The sequence below is a fragment of the Nannobrachium achirus genome (genome assembly GCF_963921795.1).
Source record: "Nannobrachium achirus genome assembly, chromosome: 16".
In the NCBI taxonomy this organism is placed as follows: domain Eukaryota; kingdom Metazoa; phylum Chordata; class Actinopteri; order Myctophiformes; family Myctophidae; genus Nannobrachium; species Nannobrachium achirus.
The window spans coordinates 19185343-19209404 of NC_137823.1; the positions used below are offsets into that span (position 1 = coordinate 19185343).

Here is a 24062-nt window from a genome sequence, read left to right on the forward strand (position 1 = left end):
TTTTGGGGGCTGGGCGGCCAACAAAGTACACTGTCGGGCAGAAACCTTGTATCTCCAAGTTTCAAATTTATAATTTTTTTCGCAAAGCAAAGCCCTGCTTCATCATACAAGGCCGTTGCACTAAAGTAGTGAAAACAGCAGATCTACAAGCACACAACGCCTCGCGGTGCGAGGCGTTGTGTGCTTGTAGATCGGCTGTTTTCACTAGTTTAAATCATTTTTAAAATGGTAAATACAAAACAAACGGTTTTGGACATACAAGGTTTCCACCCGACAACGACGAAATATAACTCATGTACAGTAATTGGCCCACTGGCTTGTCACTTGTCATGATCTGAAATGGCAAATCTTTGAGTAGCAGCAGCGCTATAGAGAGAGATCTCTCTCTCTCTATAGCGCGCAATGAGGGCCTCCCCAACACTTTTTCCCGGGCTGAATCAGGGGCCCAGCACATCCCTGTCCTGACGTCATTTTCGCTAGGCCCCTGGGTTACAGAAGTACTATTTCTGTAGAAAATCCCATCGGGTCATCTAGAATCAGTGCCAATCAACGTTTGCGTTCAGGGCCCTGTAATTCAGTGGTTCTCAACATTTTCAGTCCGCGACCCCCAAAATAATCATAGTTGAACTGGGGACCCTCCCACCCTGACGAGCACAACTTGGAGTTGTTAGAGTTGAGGCATTACATTTTGTATAAAATGGTTCTATTGTGAAAATAGCAGATCTACATGCTCATAACGCCTTGTTGTGAGTATGTAGATCAGCTATTTCTTTTATGTTTTTGCCTCTAATATTTGACAATTTGGCCAAAGTTTAATTTGTCATTTTAGAGGTATTAAAAGTCCTTAAATTATCACTTAGAAAATGTACACATACCCTCTATATACACTTAAATGTTATGTTTGTTTATTTACTGTTGAGCGAGAAAATAATGTTACACATTAGGTTAATCATCTGGGAACCGCCCAAAATCATTTAGGAAAACCCCTGGGTGTCCTGTTGACACAGATTGTCTCTTCCCCTTTTTTGGGTTTCTGCAAAACTCCCACTCAGCGCCCGAGGCCAGACCGGTCTGCAGTAGACACATTCACACACCCAGGGATGGTTTACCAGGCCATATCTGTAGTTCAGTCAAATCTATACATCTTTTTTTACATTCCAGTCGTGTGTGGATCTGACAACACACAGCCCAGGTAGTGCCTTGCTCGAGGGAACGCAGTGGCAGAGCTTGGCTAAATCATGTCCATGTTGAGGCTCCGTGTTGAGGTCAGTTCTTCCATCTGATCTGCTGTAGAACCACATGACAAAACATATATCACTTCACCTATTCAATCCGAACCACTTAAACACATTAACTGGAATTCTTTTATACTTAGCTATTGAAAAATAGCAGATATACAAACAAACTCACAGCGCGGCACAGATTGCCGCGTTGCGAGCTTGTAGATCAGCTATTTTTGAAAAATCTTGCAATTTTTTGCTTTGAATATATCTTTTTCAAAAGCGAACATTTGTAAATCAAATATTTGCTTCTGGGGGTCCCTGGAACAACATATTTTGAGATCGGCGGTCCGCGGCCGAATTCATGTAATTTTGGGGGTCCTTGACATGAAAAAGTTTGAGAACCACTGATTTAGAAGAAGGATTTAGAAGACATTTATAGAATCGGGTCAAAAATATTCAAAGACTTGCACAAATGTTCTAGATAAAAAAGGAAAAAAACATGGCAGATCAGTATACTGCCCTACAAAGGCAGAGTGCTGTAACTACATACAAGAATTTCACTAAAGAATGCCTTTGTAGGGCAGCATAGAGGTCAGTCTTACAGGGTTGGAGAGCAGTTCTTCTATCTTCCTGTCGTCCATGGATCCTCTCTCCACCTTAGAGCGGTATCCTAGCAACTGCTGACGGTCCTTCAGGTCCCTGTAGGTCTGATCACCACACAGAACACACACATACCAATCAATCAATCAATACATCAATCCATCGATACATCCATCAATCAATCAGATTAAACACAGACAAGCACATAACAGGCAGATATATACTGTGTAGATAGACAGACAGTTCTTACATTAATGACAATGTCGTGACATTTGTATTTCATAGCCAGATTGATCCTCAGCTCCGGTTCGTCAACCAGGGCCACATAGTCTTGTAGGACCTGACAACACACACACACACGCACACACACACACACACACACACACACACACACACAAAGTTATTTTAATATACTTTTACTCAGTATTTTGTGTGTACCAACATATGTCCCATCATCACAAACTCTTTCTCTCTCTGTGAGCAAACCTTCACAAATTAAGCCCCTCTCTCGCGCAGGCCCGTTCACTATCTCCCTCTCTGTATTCTCATTCTATTTTGTAATGTTTTTGTAGACAGCTTTTTCTGTAGACATGTTTCTACATTCAATATTTTGATGTTGAAGACCTAAATGCTGCAGCACGCTTGGTCTTTAACCGGCCACAATGTTCACACGTCTCCCCCTTCTACCGCTCCCTCCACTGGCTCCCAGTTACTGAAGAGTACAAAACACTGATGTTGGCCTACAGAGCAACCAAAGGTATGGCACCAGTCAGTGGTGTGTTCTAGATTTTTTTTAGGGCATACTATAATTCATGGGTTTTCAACCGGTGGTCTGCTGAGGTATTGCAGGTGGTCCCTGGGATGAGTGTGTGTGTGTGTGTGTGTGTGTGTAAATGGTAAATGGTGCATTTATATAGCGCTTTTATCCAAAGCGCTTTACAATGTGCATTACATTCACCCATTCAAACACACATTCATACACCGGTGGCGGTGGAAACCATGCAAGGCACCAACCAGCTCACCGGGAGCAACTTGGGGTTCAGTGTCTTGCCCAAGGACACTTCGACATGTAGACAGGAGAAGCTGGGATTTGAACCGCCAACCCATGGATCCAGGGGCGCAGGAGGCATTTTAAAAGTGAAGGGGACACATCTGGGAGGTATGTGCGCGCGCGTAGCGCGCGCGAAAAATTTTGGGGTATCCCCCCCACTTTTGGTGATATCCCCCCCACTTTTGCCCCGAGGAGGGGGGGACATACAGGGGTGAAAGTGGTTTGAAATTCTTGCCGGAACTGTCATAAATTGGCCGCGCGGCGAAGCTGCGCGGCCGAAAAAAATTGGGAGGCTCTAACCCCCCAAAACCCCTGAAATGCATAGAAAACTGCATTTTGGAACAGTTATAGGCCTACACACAATAAAAACACTACAGGTCCTACACCTGAATTAGGCAACGGCATTACACTTACTGTAACATGAAACATGCCTCTTCATATTGTTCATATTGTTCATTGTTCCATACAGAAGGGTAAGCATCTATATATTATTATTATATTTATTATATTATTACACATATTATTATTAATATTATTATAACCAGTTATCTAAAGTAAACTAAGTACATTTACTAAAGTAGTGTATTTAAGTACAGGTTTTAAGTGTAGCCTAGCCTACTTTACTGGAGTATTTCCAATACTTTTAATTCTACTCCACTACACATGCAGAATAGCATCCATGCAGGCACAGACGCAACGAGTCCTCCTAGAGATGGGATTTATGGCTCTTTGAAGTGAGCCGGATCTCTGGGATCCGTTCCTTTCAAAGAGCCGTTCAAAAGACGGCCACTGTTCATTAGAAAGGAACGGCTCCCTACTGTGAACCGAATCATATCGTTCATTTCAAAGAGCCGTTCAAAAGACTCGACTCGTTCGCGAACGTCCCACCTCTATTCGCTCCGTGTCAAACAAACACTGAAACGCGAACAGAATGGATCACACTGACCTACACAAACCCACGGGAATAATTTAGAAGCACTTTATCAGAAAATATAGCCTAACAAGTAACACTTTTGTAGCCTACTGTATGTTAATCTGACTTTGGTATAGGCTATTGTTTTCTTCCTGGACGTGCGTTTGTGGGAGGTTATTTAACATGGGATTTTGACAGCTGGCTTCTCCTTTTCTTAACGGAACGCCGTTCCGTCCCCAAATGTTTTAACGGAACGGGGGTTCCGGCTCACTTTCACCACTGGGGACATATCCCCTCCACTTGAGCTGAATTACACAGTTGTTTTACGCAGATTTCAAGGCTTTTTTTTTCTTGTTACTGTATCCCCCCCACAGTAACAAGAGGAAACGTAACTTAAAATGTGTTGACAAACGAAATTGCATTTCCATTATGCATCTGTTCAAAGGTACTTACATTGTTGCTTGATTTAAAGAACGACGTTATCGTTTTTTGGTTTTTTGACTGAGAATGATGTGAGACTAGCCTACACACACCAGCAGCAGGTCCAGCACCTGCAATGACGGTCTCCTTCTGCCACTGCCTGCCTGCTTGTCACTATCGCGTTGCATTAATTAAACTCATTCAGAACAGCTGAGCTGAGCTGACTGCACTGCACTGGTGGGACTGTGCCTCTAGAGGGCAGTAATACGCCTTGAAATGAGAACTACTCAGGGCCCAATTAAGAAGGCGGTAATTAACGCCTGTGCTAAGGAGATACCGACTGCCGACGATCGCGTTTGACGCATGAATAACGCTCAGCAGCTGATTATGTGATTTGCGATGATCGTAATTGTGCGCTCACCACGTGAAAAATTATTCATGGGTGTGTTTTCATGGAAACGTGTGAGGAAACCGATTCACCAATCAGAAGCTTGTCCGTCATTCCATTTAACTGGCATAAAACCAGAGGATGGGGGGGCTAATGCTTATTCACATATCACAGTGATATCATGCTTGTAAATATCTCACACTCAATAAGGTCTGTTTTATTAGAACCGACATTGTTTGCGTATAGAGAAAAAAAGGTGAGAAAGAGAGAGAGAGAGAGAGAGAGAGAGAGAGAGAGAGAGAGAGAGAGAGAGAGAGAGAAGGCTATATTAATATAATACTTTTTTTTGTCACGTCCACATATCTATTTGTCTCTCTCATCTCATGCCAGCGTGTCAGTGTGACATAGGCTGGCCTTGTTGAGTGAACAATGGACGCATAGTGGCCTATTAATTAATAGGCTACGGAACGGCGGCCTCCTGCCAAAAAAAAAGGGAATCTGATGGAACCAGTAGCCTAATTAAACGAAATAAAACATATCCCACCTGATTTAGTTTGATATTGAGTACAGTAATAATAAATACATTTCATTTATTATTTAGAAATTTACATTTGTAAAATTAGACCAAAAATGACAGAGATGTAAAAGAATAGGGCTGTTTAATTACTTAATTCAGCGCCTAGGTAATGGCAGCCAGACGGCTGCTGCATGTCCTTGAACTGTAGCACATAGGCCTACTGTACATGTGTGTGTCCGGAAAAAAACATATTTAGACTTAAAAGCTGTCAACATGCCATGTATAGCCTATAGTGCTTCGAGAGCTTTTTTTCTTTTCTTATTTGGCTAAATTGGCATGACGCATCGCGATCAGCGATCACGCATCTATATGAAGCAAAGCAAAACTGCAGATTGATTCCTCATAGATCGGGCAATTATGAAGCGATTTTAAAAATTTAAAGAGCTCCTGAACACTGGAGGGGATATCCCCCCCACCCAAAAAAAGTGGAGGTGTTAATCCCCCCCGTCCCCCCCTACCCCCTGCGCGCATGCATGGATCATTGGCTAACCCACTCTACCTCCTGAGTGTGTGTGTGTGTGTGTGTGTGTGTGTGTGTGTGTGTGTGTGTGTGTGTGTGTGTGTGTGTGTGTGTGTGTGTGTGCGCGTGCGCGTGCGCGCGCGTACCAGCACAGGAGCGTTGTTCTTGCTCAGTATGTCCACCACTCTGGTGAAGGCCACAGCAGAGCGTTTCTTGCTGACTCCCAGCCAGTTCTTGCTGGTGAACAGAGCGTCCACGTCCAGCCAGGCCTTCTGCTTGGACCTGGCTCCCAGCGCCGTCACCAAGTACTGCTTCTCACTCAGCTGAAAGAACACAACCCAACATAAGACATATCACCAAGTACTGCTTATCACTCAGCTGACACAACACAACATACAGTAACTAGGGCTGGGACCCTAAAAAATAATTAATTAGAGGCTTTGTAATTAATTCATCGAGGAAATACACCCGCACACTGCCACTTGCGCGTTCCAAAGGTCAACTTTATTGCAACGTTTCGGTCGTGAGACCTTTCTCAAGGTCTCACGACCGAAACGTTGCAATAAATTTGACCTTTGGAACGCGCAAGTGGCAGTGTGCAGGTGTATTTCCTCAATTAATTCTACTGCTTTGTGACCTACGCACCTGCTTGAGAGGAACTACTGGGTGTGCGACAGTCTTCCCTTTACACGTAATTAATTCATCGAAATTAATCGCATGTTAATCGCAAATAAATATTTGACCTGAGAAGTAGCCTGATTTCAGACACTGCGCTGGAGCTCGAGTCCGCTCAGAGAGTGGGCGGGTCTATGGGCTGGAGCCAGGCAACCTGAGAAGCTATTTTGTTTCAATTAAAACGCATTTTGGTATACGAGTGAGCTTTTTAAAGGTCTCATCCACTGGGCCGAGCAAACAAGGGGTCTGATCGTCTTCTTCTCCCATTGAGTGCACTGCGGTTTGTTGTCTGTTGGTTGGTGCCTGAAACTCGGCCAGTGAGAAAGGTTCCATGGTGCAAAAACTAAGTGCGATTAAAATGCGTAAATTCTTTTAATCGCGTTAATTTTCTGTAATTAATTAATCAAAAGGAATCAGTTAAAGTCCCAGCCCTAAACATAACATGCTTCTCACTCAGCTGACATGACACAACGCAGCATAACATATCGTCACTGTCGGGCAGAAACCTTGTATCTCTAAGTTTCAAATGTGCATGTTTTTTTGTTCTCTCTCGTAAATTAAAGCCCTACTTCATCATACAAAAGTGTCGCACAAAAGTAGTGAAAATAGCGGATCTACAAGCACACAACGCCTCGCGGTTGTGTGCTCGTAGATCAGCTATTTTCACTATTTTGAACATTTAAAAATGTTAACGTGCGTTTCTCACCCTGAAGGTTTTGCGGATGTTGGCCGGACTACTGTATGTCCCCTAGACAGAGACAGACAGACAGACAGACAGACAGACAGACAGTGAACATCAATCAATATACCATCAACCACCAATCAATACATTCCGTTGTGGCTACATCTGAACGTGGCAATTTTTTGGCAAAGAGATTTGGTAGAGAGTGAAAAAAAAAAAATATTGAATCAAGTATGTTATCTCCAGGTCCGATTTACAAATCACAGAGGGTTTAAATGTACCGGATATGCAGCAAATAAAAGGTGAATTGATCCCAGTGCATGACGGAGGATAATTGCACGATAAATTGAAATCTCCACGATACGATTATTGTGAGTGTTTTCTTATCATGATGAACGATAATAGCAATTATCGTCCCATCCCTAATCGGGAGCAATTACAGGTTCAGAGTCTTGCTCAAGTACACTTCAACACTAACTCTGGGGGATCGAACTGGGAACCTTACGGTTCCTCAAGCCACTCTACCTCCTGAGCCACTCCATGTCTATACATCCCACTGTTTCTCATCCAATGGTCCACCAAACTACTACTGGTCCATGGCATAATTAGGCCTGCAGGTGGTCCATGGGATTTCTTTTTTATGCATCAATAAAATACCTTTGTTAAATGTATTCAAATATGTTTAAATTATATTCCAGTTACTATCAAAACCTCCACCCTCGTCAGTCACGTCACACGTCACACTTTTCTCCTACTCATATCTCTGCCACCGTTGCCCCGATCCATGCCAAACTTTGTACACACACTCCTTGGCTGCCAAACCACAACCCCTCATTTCTCACATGACCCACTTCTAGAGCCACCATGAGGCCCATTCTTGCAAGACACATTTTTGGACACTGCTCCTACAGATTTTGCCCTAAAATCACACAAACCGGTACACAGTATCTCTACAGTCATGTCATCAAAATGCATCTGTCCCATTTTCCATATTCCCTCCTGATTGGCTACCATCGCCTTCCAAATTTTGACCTGACGGTTGCTTATCTCCCGGTTTAGGGAGTCTTACTGGTATTCCATCAAATGTAAGAAAATAATTGAATTAATAGGCTAGGTGTGAGATTATGGGCACATTTCTTAATAATTATAACTCAACCTGGCAAGCTGGTAAACTTTCCCTTCTTGAGATTCAAACTTCCTGTTCTGTTGAATTCCCTGGTAAGTAGGTCACCAGGTCATTTAGGGCAGTGGTTCTCAACCTTTTCAGGCCGCCACCCAGAAAATAATCATATTTTAACCGGGGATACCCCCACCCTGACGAGCACTAAGAGTTGAGGCATTACATTTTGTATAACATGGTTCTATTGCTCTATTGCTCACAACACCGTTGTGAGCATGTAGATAGGCTATTTTCAAAATGTATGACTCTAATATTTGACAATTTGGCCAATGTTTAATTTGTTTTAGTGGTATTAAGGAGTCCTTAAATGGTCACTTTAGAAATGTGCAGATACAATACCATGGTGAGGGCCACTACATTTTCACACTCACTCCAGAGGGCCACAATGCATACACATAGCAAAAATAGCCGATCTATAAGCTCAAAACGTAGATCAGCTATTTTTGCTAATTTTGAATTGGAATCCTGAAAAGTGACTTCTTTTTGTTTTAATTTCAAATGCATTTATATGTTCTTATGTTAATTTATGAACTTAAATACAAATACATTGGACATAACAAATGTAATAACATTTTAATACTAGTCATTTAGCTACTGATATAAACTGAAGTAATTGAAGCGGTGGGCCGCATTAAGTGAAGGTTGGGGCCGCATGTGGCCCCCGGGCCGCAAGTTGCCCATGTATGCTCTATACACTTACACTTTATGTTGGTTTGTTTACTGTTGAGTGAGAAAACAATGTTGCACATTAAGTTAATCATCTGGGGACCTCCCAAAATAATTTGGGGACCCCCCCTAGGTCACATGCAATATCTTGGCAGACCACCAGCTGGTCTGTTGAAAACCCCTGTACCAAATCAACTGCAGATTTAGTTAGTTTCAGTTGACTAAAATGTGACTAAAACTAAAAGTTTATTCAAAAGAGTATGACTAAAATTACCGGTAAATCGATGTACACAATCAGAGTTAAATAAACTAAGATGTTTTAATAGTATGGATTGGTGTCTCTGAGATAATTCAAATGATCAAATGGGGGTCCGTGGTCTAATGCATATCAAACTGGGGGTCCTTGAACTGACAAAAGGTTGATAATCGGCAGTGGCTCAGTGGTAGAGTTGCCGTCTTAGAACACAGAGGGTTCCCAGTTCGATCCCAGGATCCCCCAGTTAGTGTCGAAGTGTCCTTGAGCAAGACTCTGAACCCCTATAGTTGCTCCCAGTGAGCAGGTTGGTGCCTTGCATGGTTTCCTCTGCCATCGGTGTATGAATGTGTGTGTGAATGGGTGAATGTAATGCACAATCTATGTAAAGTGCCTTGGATAAAGGTGCTATATAAATGCACCTTTACCATATAATCACTGTGCTGGTTGACTTACATCAGACTCTCCATAGTGGTAGAAACAGGAGTAGTAGAAGGTGGTGATGATGGGCATGTTGAGGATGGAAGCCTTGCGAGGAAACTTCTTGAAGATGTCTGGATAACCTTTGGCCTCCGCCTGTTTATCATTAGCCTGGTGGACAGAACACACATACACATTATACCGACAGACTGACAGACAGCACATGTGAGCACTAGAATGAACTTCTAGTATTGACACAATTGTGTTGGCCAAGTCGAACAGTTTGTGCTGGTTATGGATCATGCTGCAGTCCACACATTTTTACCAATTAATTTCCAAAACTTTTCCAGAATATTTAACCCAATTTCCAGAACTATATAACAATAATTCAGCTCAATAACAGGTCACTTACTCCTATGCACAATGCCCTAAGACAGGTAGTGTATGCCAGTGGTTCTCAACCTTTTCAGGCCGTGACCCCCGAAATAATCATGTTTTAACTGGGGACCCGGCACCCCGACGAGCACTAAGAGTTGAGGAATTTTGTATAACACGGTTCTATTGTGAAAATAGCCGATCTAAAATGCTCATTGCGAGGCGTTTTGAGCATGTAGATCGGCTATTTTCACAATTTCTGCCTCTAGTATTTGACAATTTGGCCAATGTTAATTTGTCATTTCCAAAATGTTTTAACAAAATCAATAACCAAAGACAATGCATAGCTATTTTTTTCCATGACCTTCCAGGACCCTTGATAAATTCCAAAACTTTTCCAGTACTGGAAAAAAATGTTTCTAATTTCAAAATATTTCCAGGAATTTTATGACCGTGGGAACCTTGTAACTGACAGACAGACAGAAAGAATTGTAGACTAAAGGGCTGTCCAAACTTTTCGTCAGAGAGTTCCGACTTTCCAACGTGCAGCTTTCCGAACGCTAATTACTTTCCGAACGCTAATTACTTTCCGACCGAAAGGTTCGGTGTCCAGAGACAGTATGGACAGCCCTTTACTGTACAGACAGAAAGTAGATAGACAGACAGACATACTGTACCTCTATAATAATCTGTCTCTCAAGCAGTGTGTAGTGGTCCTGGACGTGAACAGAATCTTCTGGAGAGAACGGCAGACTGAAAGAGAAAAACACACACACACACACACACACACACACACACACACACACACACACACACACACACACACACACACACACACACACACACACACACACACACACACACACACACACACACACACACACACACACACACACACACACACACACACACACGCACATGGACGTTGTAAAAACAGTAATGATATTCCATTTCTACTAAACACCATTACAGAATAGAAACTAGACTTGGATAGTTTATCAGACCTTTTCATTTCTAGGACACCCATAAGTTAAGTCTCACGTGGTCAGACAGATTGTGAATAGTTGTCTGGATACGATTTGGAACCCCCACTAGGAACCACCCGGGGTCCCTGGACCTCACTTTGAGAACCACTGGTTCTATCCAACAGAGCAGGGGTTTTCAAAGTGGGTGACGGGGCACCCTGGGGTGCCGTGACGGCAGTCCAGGGGTGCCGCGAGATCATTTGATAATATTTGGAATTTATTTGGACACTTGAAAAAATACTTAGTATCATTTTAAACTTGAAGTACAAAGTTATTTTCAGTCAGTTCTAACCAAAATGGCTTTGTATGTGCCAAGGTTCAAACGTCTTTTGGTAAAGCAAAGCCCTGCTTCATCATACAAGACCATCGCACAAAACTAGTGAAAACAGCCGATCGGAGTTTAGTACATTTTTTAAGATGATAAATACAAAACGAACGGTTTGGACATACAAGGTTTCCACCCGACAACGACGATATGCTATAAATATAAGGTGCTGGGAGTCAAAATCATAATGTAGGGGTGCCTCGGATTAAAAAAATAATAATTATGGGGTGCCCTGAGACAAAAAAGTTTGGGAACCCCTGCAATAGAGCATTGTGTTGTAGGCAGATAGGACATGGCAATAATGAAACAAGCATTGATATGAGCCAGGGCGGCCATAGCTGAATGTGTAGAGCAGGGGTGCCCAAAAGCTAGATCGTGATCTACCAGTAGATCACAAAGGCTTTTTTTTTTCAAGTCAGTAGCATTACAAAGAACCCAAAACCTATCACTTACATTTCCCATTTCAAGTGCGTTTGTATCACTTCCATTTCCCATTTCAAGTGCGTTTGTATCACTTCCATTTCCCATTTCAAGTGCGTTTGTATCACTTCCATTTCCCATTTCAAGCGTGTTTGTATCACTTCCATTTCCCATTTCAAGTGCGTTTGTCTTATATGTAACCCCAGTGCCGCTACTATTCCCCCAGGTAATTTTTTGGGGGGTGGGTAGATCATGTTGCTCTGTTAATTTTAAAAGCTCTCCAGTCAAAAAAGCGTGGGCACCCCTGGTGTAGAGAGACCGACTGGGGAAAAAGAAAGGTCCCAGATTTGATTCTTGCTTGTTTGTTTGTGTGTGCGTGTGTGTGTTTACTTGAGACAGCTCTTCAGGAAGTCCCTCCTCTTGTTCTCGTCTTTAATACTGAGATGTTCCTTGTACCGGAGCAGCTACAGTTACCATAGAGACAAGACGGGTTACCATGGAGACAGAGGCACAGATGACCAATCACAAGGTCAACAACCAGACCAAGTGGTTTTGTGTTAAGAGTTGTAATGTTTATGGGTTCCATACATACCGCCACGTCTTCTGTCCTCCCCAGAGACCTGCAACACATCAACAAATTAGCAGAGCTTGTAGATCTGCTAGTTTCTAATGGCCAAAATGTGTACAGGCCAGGGCTGAAGTTGTTAATGTATGTTTTGTACTAATACCGTAATCAAAAGTATAACTCTTAATTAAAGTTTTCAAATAATTGTAGTGGAGTAAAAGTACAAATACCTAAAGAATTTTACTTAAAGGGGGCCTGTCACCTAAAGGGTTACTGTCACTTTAAGAATCATCTTAAAAAACAAGTTAATATGCATGCGCAATTATAAGCCAATTAAATTAACTGTCTGTATAGCCTGACTATATGACTACTTACTGTACTGGTCAGCTGTTGTTGGGGAGCGAGGGGCAGATTACACTGTGACATGAGCTTCAGACTGTTTCAGACCGTTTTCAGAGAAGCTCATGTCACAGTGTAATCTGCCCCTCAACCCCTTTAGGTGACAGTATCCCTTTAAGTAAATGTACTTACTTTACAGCGCTGGTTAGTATAAAGGTATAGACATTTACCTGAACAGTTCCAACAGCAGCTCCTGATCTCCGGTCTCCTTCAGATAGTGGACGAAATGTCTGAGAGCAATGTCTCTGTTCTCCAACTCACGAAACAGAATGTCTGCATGAGACAACAGACAAGATGTTGTTAGGATGAACCAGAGCCTTGTATACAGTGAGAGTCACGTCACTCCCGTTCACTTCATGGGGCCAGGTCTTCTACATAGAATGCATTATTACATCTATTACTGTATATATTATTACATTACACTGTATATCTATTACATTTTTCGATTTGTTAGTTAATAAAAAAAAGAATATGAACAAATTGGATTCTTGATTATTACATATCACGAAAAATAGAATCTATAGAATAAAGGATATCTGCCGTCCTAATGCTTACCTTTATGTAAAGACCTCTTCAGATAAATTAAAATCTGAAAGAGAAAAACACGAACTTTAGTGAAAATATTGTTGCATGCTTCGTACCCTCATCTAGATAGAAAATCGAGATAGAAAAAAGACATACGGTTAATACAAATATATGTATAATATTCATGATTTGGAGGCTAATTAGCTGGTTCAAAGGTAAATCGAAATCATTAATACTGGACTCTGATTGCCCAGAGGTGTAAATTATTTACACCTCCGGCCAATCACGGTTATGATAACAGAAGATAAGTGTGGTTACCGCGGTGATGACATTCCCATCGTTGGCACTGACGGCTTCATCCAATAAGAACAGTTTGTCTTGTAGGGAACGAAACCTCTCCAAAGAATACACCTACACACGCACGCACGCACACGCACACACACACACCTTTGTTAGACAAGTAATGAACACCTGGAGACACGTTCTTTGCTCGTGCGTCAGTTAAACATAATTTTTCGTATTCTTTTTAGCTGTATTTTTGTTCGGGTAAAACAAAGGTTTACAAATTACTTTGGACAACACTGTGAGCGTTGTTTTGGAGTTAATTGCCCTTTGGTGGAACTGCAGGTAGTGTGATTTCCGAGTTACTTTTTCTCATGTTTTTGTTTCACAAATATTCATAATGTGACTTAGTTAGCATGTTGTTTAAATAGATGCCAGGTTCTTTGCTTACCTGGTACCACAGTTTCAATATACAGAATGTGATTTAGATAGACAGATGCTAGGTTTGTGGTTTACAGGACATCCTAGTTTCTTGAGGCACTACATTGCTCTATCTGCATTCTATCTATGTTTACCTTGCTTATTGTAAGTCTCTCTGGATAAGAGCGTCTGCTGAGTTGTAAATTGAAAATTATTTATAATAATAAGATCACACTCACCTTTCCCTGTCGCATTCTCTTCACTGTCTCCTCCGGCGACCAATCACCGCTGTAATCCTGCCGTCACAGAAACATGACGTATTATTGCGACCGTAGGTCGCACTTACTACAGAAAGCTCCACCAGGTGTCCGTCTGTCCGTCACACTTTTGCCCTGCTCATATCTCCGCAACCGTTGCCCCGATCCATGCCAGATTTTGCACACACACTCCTTACCTGCCAAACTACAACCTCCAAGGACCCCCGGAGCTCCAGGGACCCCCAGCTCCCTCGGGGACCCCCAAGTCAGTCAGTCCGTCACACCTCACACGTCACACTTTTGGCCTGCTCATAACTCCACAACCGTTGCCCCGATCCATGCCACATTTTGCACACACACTCCTTACCTGCCAAACTACAACCTCCAAGGACCCCCCCAGCTCCAGGGACCCCCAGCTCCCTCGGGGACCCCCAAGTGTAAAAAATTAGCACATGTGCAAAAATTACAAAATGACCACCCCAACGGGGCTGCTCACGGGGAATTCCTGGGGACCACCCACTCCTCGTGCTCCAGAACGGATGCAAAAGTGGTGACGCCCCCAGTGGAGGACCCCCTCCACTGCAGTTCACATAAAATGCCGTAACTCGGGCTAGGAGCGTCCGCGAGAGCCGGGGCCGGTACCTATTCGTCCGCCAAGGCAACGCGGAGACCCCACCCCTCATTTCTCACATGGCCCTCTTCTAGCGCCACCTGCAGGCCGATTTTTAAAACACATTTTTGGACACTGCTCCTACAGTTTTTGCCCTAAAATCACGAAAATCGCTACACAGTATGTCTACACTCATCCCATCAACATGAATCTGTCCCATATAGCGCCACCTTCAGGCCGATTTTTACAAACACATTTTTGGACACTGCTCCTACAGATTTTGCCCTAAAATCACGGAAATCACTACACAGCATGTCTACACTCATGTCATGAACATGGCTCAGGAAGATTTTGGAAAAACAAATTTTTGCCCCATTTGTGGAGATAAGTGACCTACGGTCGCTTATCTCCCGATTAGGGAGTCTTACTGGTGACTTAATAGATGACACAGAACAGAATCACATTCATAGAAACACAAGCAGTTCTCAAAGCACCACAAACCACTATGAAACACCCTTGTTAACCACAGTAAACCTGAGCCTTACCCTAACCTTTAACATGCCTTAACTCTAACCTAATTTATGATATCTTCTGCATAGTACTGTGTTCTGTCTGTCTGTCATTCAATGTTATGATGTTTTTTATAAGGACCTCAATTGAAACAAGCCATAGGCCTTTTTGGGTGTAACCTTTCATAGATAGATAGATAGATACCTTTATTATCCCAAGGGGGAAAATCAGTTGCCCAGAGGCAGCACAGCAGTATAAGGTTATTTACAGTTTTTAAAGTTTTCAGTTGACCGTGTACCAGTGAATTGTACTGTCATGAAACTGTGACTTTTCCTAAGAAGTCTTCAATCAATCAATAAATCAATCAATCAATCAATCAATGCATAACCGAAACCTAAACCCAAGGAAGGAGGGAAGGAAGGAAGGAAGGAAGGGAGGGAGGGAGGGATGGATGGATGATTGTAGCAATGGGATATATTTAAGCAATATGTATTCACCTTGTATTCAGACTTAGTTTTCCTCAGCTCAGGAGCATAATGTCTGACAGAGGACTCACTGAAAGCTACACACACACACACACACACACACACACACACACACACACACACACACACACACACACACACACACACACACACACACAGATCAACCAATCAATGATCACAACATCGGACAATAATTATCCAATCATTGAGAACGTTACTCACAGTCAGAGAAGGACTGAAGATTTCCTGTTTTGGCTTTTCCTGAAAAAAAAAGACAGAAGGAGAGTATATGAATCTAGAAGTTTCTTCAAGTACCTTTATAATATTTTGACACGTTTTTTTCTAGCAACGGAGTTAACAAAGCACACACACATAGCAGATCTACAAGCTCACAACGGGTAGCAAAGAGCTGAGGGAGTGAACCGATTGGTTCTTTACCTTTGAACAGAGAGCTGAGGGAGTAACCCGATTGGTTCTTGGGAAGGGAAGGCGTGGTGTCGATCTTGGGGAAGCTGTGCTCTCTGGCCTCCCCTGCTGGGCGCATGCTGGAAGCTGTCTCTTTAACAGACCAGGCAATACCTGCAAGGAGCGTGACACACACGCACACGCGCACACACACACGCGCGCGCGCGCACACACACACACACACACACACACACACACACACACACACACACACACACACACACACACACACACACACACACACACACACACACACACACACACACACACACACACACACACACACACAAATGTCTCTCTTGTTCTGGTGTTGAACCTAAAGTTTCCTCGGTACAAGAATGTATTATCCAATGAGGTAACTTCTTCAGATATCTGCAAATACGAGACAATGTAAGGCAACATCAGCAACATTTTGAAACTTTTAGAGGCTCAAGTATCGATGGGTGCGTTCAGATACCTTCATGCTCTGAGAAATTAATTTCCTATATTTATGACACCCTAAGATCAATCACGCCAGTTGATTCCACTCCCATTAAAGTAAAATGGGAGGAAGAAATGGGCACAGAGATTCCTGATGCTTTATGGGCTGCAAGTCTGGAACACATTCATCAATGCTCTACTAATGGGAGGCATTGTTTAATCCAGTTCAAAATACTACACCGTCTTCATTATTCCAAAGAGAGGTTACACAAAATATATCCGGAGATTTTCCCCTACTTGATAAATGCCTATCAGCTGATGATACTTCATAGCTTTGCTTTATGTCCCAAAGTTCAAACATATTGGATTAACATTTTCACTTTGCTATCTAAAATACTTAAAATAAACTTAGAACCAGATCCCCTCATTGTCATTTTGGGAGTATCTGATCAGAGTACAAAGCTAACAAAACATCAGCAATGTTTCCTATCTTATGGTCTCATTATTGCAAGGAAGTTGCTTCTTATGCATTGGAAGAAAAAAGATGCGCCAACCACAAAGATGTGGCTCAGTGACCTTACCAACACGTTACATCTGGAAAGGATTAGATATACTCTTGGGGACAAACTTTCATATTTTGATAATGTATGGTCGCCTCTCACAGCGTACCTCGCATCAGTAACATAGGCTATACTTGGATGGTCGGGTGTCAATGACGGTGGAGTAGGGACGGGTGGGAATGGGATGGGACTTTCAGAGATACTACTTAGGATCATGACTTGTATGTTTTCTATTGTTTGTATGTATATGTATTATTTATTTATATTAACTGTTTCATTGCGTGTTTTTGTTAATGTATAACTTTTGAATTTGTGTGGAAAAAATGAGAAAAAAAGAGCATGCATTGTTGCATTTATCTCTGACTTAATGTAATTTGCTCGAATAAAAAACATTTGAAACTGAGAGTCGGAGGTGGCGGTGGGTCTAACGACAAGCCAATCAGCTTTAGCGGGCATTCAAGCTGTGTGACGGAAGTGTCGTTGTTTACAGACTCCGCATTCAGCCTAATTCCTATGTTAATTTGCACTGTTGACACTCGGTTGGATTTTTAATCTTTGAAATGTAACTATTCCCCCGTCTGAAACGGCGTTGTGAATGGTGTTTGATCGATTTGCGATGCGAGCGCTCTCATTCTCGTGTGTACGCACGTTATGTGTGAGCGTGCAGCTCAAACAAGCATGCACAGGCAGCCTTTGCAATGTATGTCTTTAGCCATCTTTGGTTGCAGTAAAGTATGTACATGATCAGTCTCTGAATACAGTGCTGTGCGGACTCTCCCGCACACAGAAACATGCAGAGGAGACTGTCTGTCCGACTGTAGCCTTCCCTAACACAAGCCTATTTTGGTCTAGAAGGGGCGGATCTGTGCCATGGCCCGCCTCCCACTTTCTATGCCAAAAGATTTCAGCAGGTTAGCCCAGGCTTTTATTTTTCTTCCTATCGCCAAAATAAAAGCCTGGGTTTCCGTGGCTAGTCTGACTGTGAATGTCTATCGAGGTAGGGTTAGGGTTACTGTCAAACACCAACCCTTCCCACCAATCCCCTCCCCAGGCTAGGATCTGGGCTCAAAATTTGCCGGATGTCAATGAGACAAAAATGTTTCTTACTTCCGATGGGTTCTCCGCTCCAGCTGACTTTCACCACATCATCGTCATCGTCGTCATCCACCAGGCTGTGCAGGCTGTTCACAGCCTTCTTAGATTCCTTCATCTGACAGGAAATCAAAGAGAAACTTCAGCATTTTCATAGACTGTAATCTCTAATGGAGTAACTCTATGCCAAGAATAAACAAGAGAATACTGTCCTGACTGTCCACTGTGTGTCCACTAGTCCAGCAGTTTGAAAGTAGCAGATTCACGAGCTGTAGATCGTCTATTTTCACTACTTCTTAATTTTACCATTTTAATTAGTCAAAGGATCCACTTCATTGACCAATGAAATCAAGGAAGCATACATACTGTAACTGTTTATTATTGTGAATGTAATAAATAATGACAGCATATTAATCATTATAGTAATTAATTATTATTAGGAGAAAAACAACTACACAGAATAGGGTTTTGTAATGTTATCCAACACCAGAATCCATTCAGTTCATGTTGAAGAGCTAAAAGAGTGATTTCAACAGGTGTCACTGTCACACTGTACAACAGGGGTGGGCAACTTTGATGATGGAGAGGGCCACTACATTTTCACACTCACTCCAGAGGGCCACAATGCATGTAGCAAAAATAGCCGATCTACAAGCTCAAAACGTGTCGCACTGCGACGCGTTTTGAGCTTGTAGATCGGCTATTTTTGCTATTTTTGAATGGGAATCCTAAAAAGTTACGTTAACATTATGAACTTAAATACAAATACATTGGACATAAAAAATACAATCACATTTTCATACTAGTCATTTAGCTACTAATGGACTGAAGTAATTAAAGCAGGTAATTTTTCCATGTTTGGAATTGTAACAGCTGAAATCAATAATATATCAGTACTCCAATATCAACCTGCGGGCCGCATTATGTGAGGGTGAGGGCCGCATGTGGCCCAGTTGCCCATGTATGCTGTACAATGTAATAGTCAAAGGGGAGAATAATTTGGAAAATCAATTTATAATCAACAGAGCAACTGTTGAATATAACTGTTGGGGGGCAGTGTGTGTGCTGTACGTGTTGTTGATGAATATAAAATGTGTAGCCGTCCATCTCACCCTGGTGAAGTCATCATCTTCATCGTCGAAGGTGAACGCTTTGAACTTGGAGCTGTTCCAGTAGTCTTCCTCATCTCCTTTACCCTTCATCATCTGAACAACAACATCAACACAAGTTAACCCATTTAGGCCTAGAATTATTGAATGCTTTAACCAGTGAATTTTTTTTTGAAAAAGTCGTGAAAATGTGAGCAAATCTTTGAATATTATGTATGAATTATGAATATTATTTATTTTAACGTTTCTAACTAAAATTCTGCTTCTGGGGGGTCCCTGGGACTAAATATTTTGAGATGGGTGTCCGTGGCCAAATAAATATCATTTTGGGGTCCTACACATGAAAAGGTTTGAGAACCACTGACATAGTAGTCTCTCAAGAACAAACTAACTGAGCTCCATTTAAGTGAAAAGGACCTTTTCTTTGACAATGGCTGGCCAGATTGCTGACATAGAAACATAGGTTTTTCAAAAAACCTTAGAAGGATTCAAAAGACACTTATAGAATAGGGTCAAAATTCAAATTTTCACGGTTTTTCAAAAATAGCAGATCTACAAGCTCGCATCGCGGCACTTGGTGCCGCTCTGTGAGCTTGTATATCTGCTATTTTTCAATAGTTAAAGCATAAAATAATGATACACAATAATGTGTATCCGTTCTAAATGGGTCTGATGATTATGCATAAACACCAAGATGCAATCATATCAATAATATAACACCATACAAGGATTTGTGTTAAAATTGTTTTCATTTTTCACATTACCTTAATTTTGTTTTCTTGGCAGATCTAAGCTGACAACACGTGCATCACTCTTGTAAAGGTCGCCTATTTTCAAATAGCAGTAGTTGTTAAACTGATTTTAAACTACTCATACTACTCTCTTTTTCTGAGGACCGCCTGGAAACCCTTCAAGGACCCCATGGGGTCCTGGTCCCACTTTGAGAACCACAGCTTTTTAGACAACCAAGAGACTTCTTCAGATGATTTATGAAATACACTTTTATACACATTTATGGAATACACGATTAAATGTATGTAAAATCACAGCCATTCTAGGGCTAGCTATGTTTATGTCTTTTTAAAATATTGTATTGTGGCTATTCCATTTGCTACATTCCCAGGATAATGGTGATAAAATTTGATTAAAACACTACATTAAAATACACAGCCTTGGATCACATGACCGTCATCTGTCAGGTCATATGACAGTGGTTCTCAAAGTGGGGCCCGGTGACCCTCAGGGGTCCTTGAGGGAGTTCCAGGGGGTCCCCAGCTAAAATATTAGATAGGAAACAAATAGAAATAATTCCATTTGTACACACTATGATCCATTTGTACACTCCTCGCAGTTAAATTAACATTGATTTTACAATATAAATTGGGGTCTCAGTCTAGATAGAAATACCATTAAATGGGGGTTCGTAGCCTAATGCACGTCAAACTGGGGGTCCTTAACATTAAAATGGTTGAGAATCACTGCTATAGAGCTGTAAAAAATCTTAAAGGGGATCCCAGGCTCATCTTTTCAAATGGGGGTCCGCGGGCAGATAAGTGTCAATTTGGGGGTCCTTGAAATGAAAAGGTTTGAAAACCAGAGATATAAGACAGTCATGCATGCACTATCAGTAAACATTGACCAATGAGGTGTGAAAGTTTGAATGGAGACCATGTCTTCTGGATTCCAGAGTCTCGGGGACGCGCACGTCAGCAGATGTTTTCCCGGAAGGGGCGGAGACAATGACGTCTTCATGCTTCTAATATATCAATAAATACCATTACACATCATCCAATTGTTTGTGGAATCTTACTTGTATGCAACAGTCATGCACTCAGTCATAAAACACAGCATGATTAAAAATGAAAAAAAAAAAAAAAAAAAAGGAGCAAAAGACAAGATATGTAGGATTCGATCAGCCGCAGTCACGAGCCAAAGAAAATCTATGATACAACGTCCTACCTATCACGCTACGAGGCGTTGTGAGTTGCCCATGGTAATAGTCTAACTCATCTCATACACATGAGGAACAAGTCCGCCCTCTAGTGGCGGAAGAAAATACCTCTGGGTTGAACATGACATGGGGAACAAGTTGACCTATATCAACTGGTGTCCTTTGGTTTTCTAGAAATTTTAAGCGCTCTGTTCAATTGATCATTTAATAGCTGTAAAACAAGTTTATGATATTGGATAGTCACACCATGCAAAGCAAACTCTTGTGTGAAGTCTGACACATGCACAATAACTATCAATGTTTTTATTATGAAGGCTACATACACATTCATTCATTCATTGTTAAATCTACAGAGCATAGAACAACAGCTCCACAACAGCACCACCTGCTGTATGTGCTGTTAAGCACCAGTGCAGATGTTGGCATGAGTAGGAGGTCTTTACTATATTATTATTATTACCCTTATTATTATTATTACACCTATTATTATTACCCTTATTATTATTATGACCCATAATAATAAGTGTGATCATAATACTTTTATTTGTATGGCACCTTTAGTGACATGAAATGCAGCTAAAAGTCCTTTACAGAGCAAATATTTGGAAAACATTTCCATTGTAGCACAGGTGGTGCCATATGATTGGTCGATGTTCATGTGTGTTTGAGGTGTGCCCATGGGGTATCAGAGTTTATAAAATGGGGGTTAACTGAGGGCTCGAGTGCAGAGTAGGAGTTTTGAAAAATTTACAGAGAGAGACAGACAGAGACAGATAGAGATAGAGACAGAGACAGAGACAGAGACTAATAAGAAAGCAAGAAGTAAGTATAGGCAGTAAGTATATAGTAAGTATTTGGTTTTGTTAGAGATAGAGACAGAGACAGAGTATAATAAGAAAGCAAGAAGTAAGTATAGGCAGTAAGTATATAGTAAGTATTTGGTTTTGTTTAGTTAGATAGATAGCAGAAGCTAAAGCTATAGGGTTAGATCTAGTCAGCAGTAGAATAGATATAGTCAGTAGTAGAATAGATATAGTCAGTAGGGATAGTTAGAGATAGTTATATAGATAAAGAGAAATAGATAGGCCTAGTCAGACACCCAGGGATAGTTAGCATTAGAGATAGTTGAGTTAGCTGTAGGTTAGTTTAGAGATAGGCTATGGATCCTCATATTGTGAAGGAGTTGATGGACTTTTTGGTCCATGACCGTCTCCCAGAAGGAGCAAGTAAAAGCCAAAGGTCCAATATAAAAAGAAGGGCAGAGTCCTATAAAGTTGAAGGTAAGCATTTGTATAGGTCTACAATATACAATATCAACCCCAGCCTTATCCCATGTGTTCTCTTCAACTCATGATAGTTATACCCCTGAACAGATGGAGTGCTGTACTATCTGTGCAGAAGAAAAACTGACCTCACACAGCATTGGGCCAAGGTGTGCACAACAGCCTTGGAGTGTGACCAAGTTTTCAGGGAGTTTCACGACAGTGACATTGGGGGCCACTGCGGCGTAGAGAAAACTCATGCTGCCATCATCAAATTCTATTACTGGCCGGGGATGCAGAATGACATTAAACAATGGGTAGGGCACTAAAGTCAACTCATATTTCTTATAGTCACTGATGTTTGTAATTTCGATTTACTGTAGTGGACTATATTCTTTCTGAACTTCATGCTTACAATGATTCTGTACACTCTCTTCTTACAGATCCAACAGTGCCCTCTGTGTCAATCAAAGCGCTCGAATCTGAAGGAGAAATGTCAGTACACGCCAATAAAGGTGCTATATTTTGTGATATTACTAAAGTGCTCATGTCGGCACCCCAAAAATATATCGTCATATTCATGAAAACATGTCTTTCAGGTGGACCAGCCCTTCGAGTTGGTCGGTATTGACCTTTGCAAACTAACAGAATCGGAGAGTGGCAACATCTACATATGTGTCATGATAGACTACTTCACTAAGTGGGCAGAGGCCTACCCACTTAAAAATAAAAAGGCAGAGGGGATTGCAAATTGCATAATGCAATGGGTCTACAGATTTGGAGTGCCTGAGCGAATTTTAAGGTGAGGCATATGGGGGGGTGTGGGGTTGGGGTTAACTGATACAATAGCTATCACAATAAAACTTCTCCAGTTGATGACTTACTTTTTTCTTTTGTTTTTCATGTTTTCATTCTGTCTCACCTTAAGTGACAACGGCCTGGAATTTAAAAATGAGGTACAGTAAAAATAGATATTTATATATTTACATATTTACATTTTTTATCATTAGAGCAAGCCCTGGGCTACATCTGTGCAAAATATGGCACTTTTAGACTGATTAGCACCAAAAAACCCTGAGGCCCCCGAATAATTCTGCTCTCTTTTGTTTTCAGAAGGTCAACCGGCTTCTTTGTGAGAGGCTGGGGATCAATAGGAGCTATACAGCACCCTATCATCCACAGGTACAAGTTTCAAGTTCAAGGTTGTACTTTATTGTTGCGTCTTTTGTACAGGTACATAAGAGTAAAACTTATTTTTGTTGGGCTTCCTTACAGACCAACGGCCTGTGTGAAAAAATGAACGGCACCATCCAAAGGCAAGTTACATTTGGTTAAAATATGCTATATCATGACACAGATGTTAATTAACAATGTCTTAAGTGCCTTACATGACATGATATTTTCAGGACTCTTGGCAAACTTGTCACTGAGAACCCCAAAAAATGGGATGAGAAGCTAGAGGCATGCATGTTCAGCATCCGCACAAAAAAACATTTG

At 41.6% G+C, this 24062-nt stretch overlaps 1 protein-coding gene across 1 annotated transcript in view; it reads right to left on the bottom strand.

Annotated features, from left to right (window-relative positions):
- Nucleotides 1-293: 293 nt before the first annotated feature.
- Nucleotides 294-24062, bottom strand: part of vipas39 (VPS33B interacting protein, apical-basolateral polarity regulator, spe-39 homolog) — a 28080-nt gene continuing 4311 nt past the window's right edge. Inside the window, exons 2-19 of the mRNA XM_080744067.1 lie at nucleotides 19356-19448; nucleotides 18259-18361; nucleotides 16145-16285; nucleotides 15929-15967; nucleotides 15719-15783; nucleotides 14084-14140; nucleotides 13461-13553; nucleotides 13173-13206; nucleotides 12788-12890; nucleotides 12246-12273; nucleotides 12044-12117; nucleotides 10561-10636; nucleotides 9545-9679; nucleotides 7014-7055; nucleotides 5779-5955; nucleotides 2074-2163; nucleotides 1826-1930; nucleotides 294-1287 (exon numbers count right to left, since the gene is read on the bottom strand). Of these exons, the coding sequence (XP_080600193.1) occupies nucleotides 1267-1287; nucleotides 1826-1930; nucleotides 2074-2163; nucleotides 5779-5955; nucleotides 7014-7055; nucleotides 9545-9679; nucleotides 10561-10636; nucleotides 12044-12117; nucleotides 12246-12273; nucleotides 12788-12890; nucleotides 13173-13206; nucleotides 13461-13553; nucleotides 14084-14140; nucleotides 15719-15783; nucleotides 15929-15967; nucleotides 16145-16285; nucleotides 18259-18361; nucleotides 19356-19448 (1476 nt within the window). The 3' untranslated portion in view covers nucleotides 294-1266. The remainder of the gene's footprint in view (nucleotides 1288-1825; nucleotides 1931-2073; nucleotides 2164-5778; nucleotides 5956-7013; nucleotides 7056-9544; nucleotides 9680-10560; nucleotides 10637-12043; nucleotides 12118-12245; nucleotides 12274-12787; nucleotides 12891-13172; nucleotides 13207-13460; nucleotides 13554-14083; nucleotides 14141-15718; nucleotides 15784-15928; nucleotides 15968-16144; nucleotides 16286-18258; nucleotides 18362-19355; nucleotides 19449-24062) is intronic.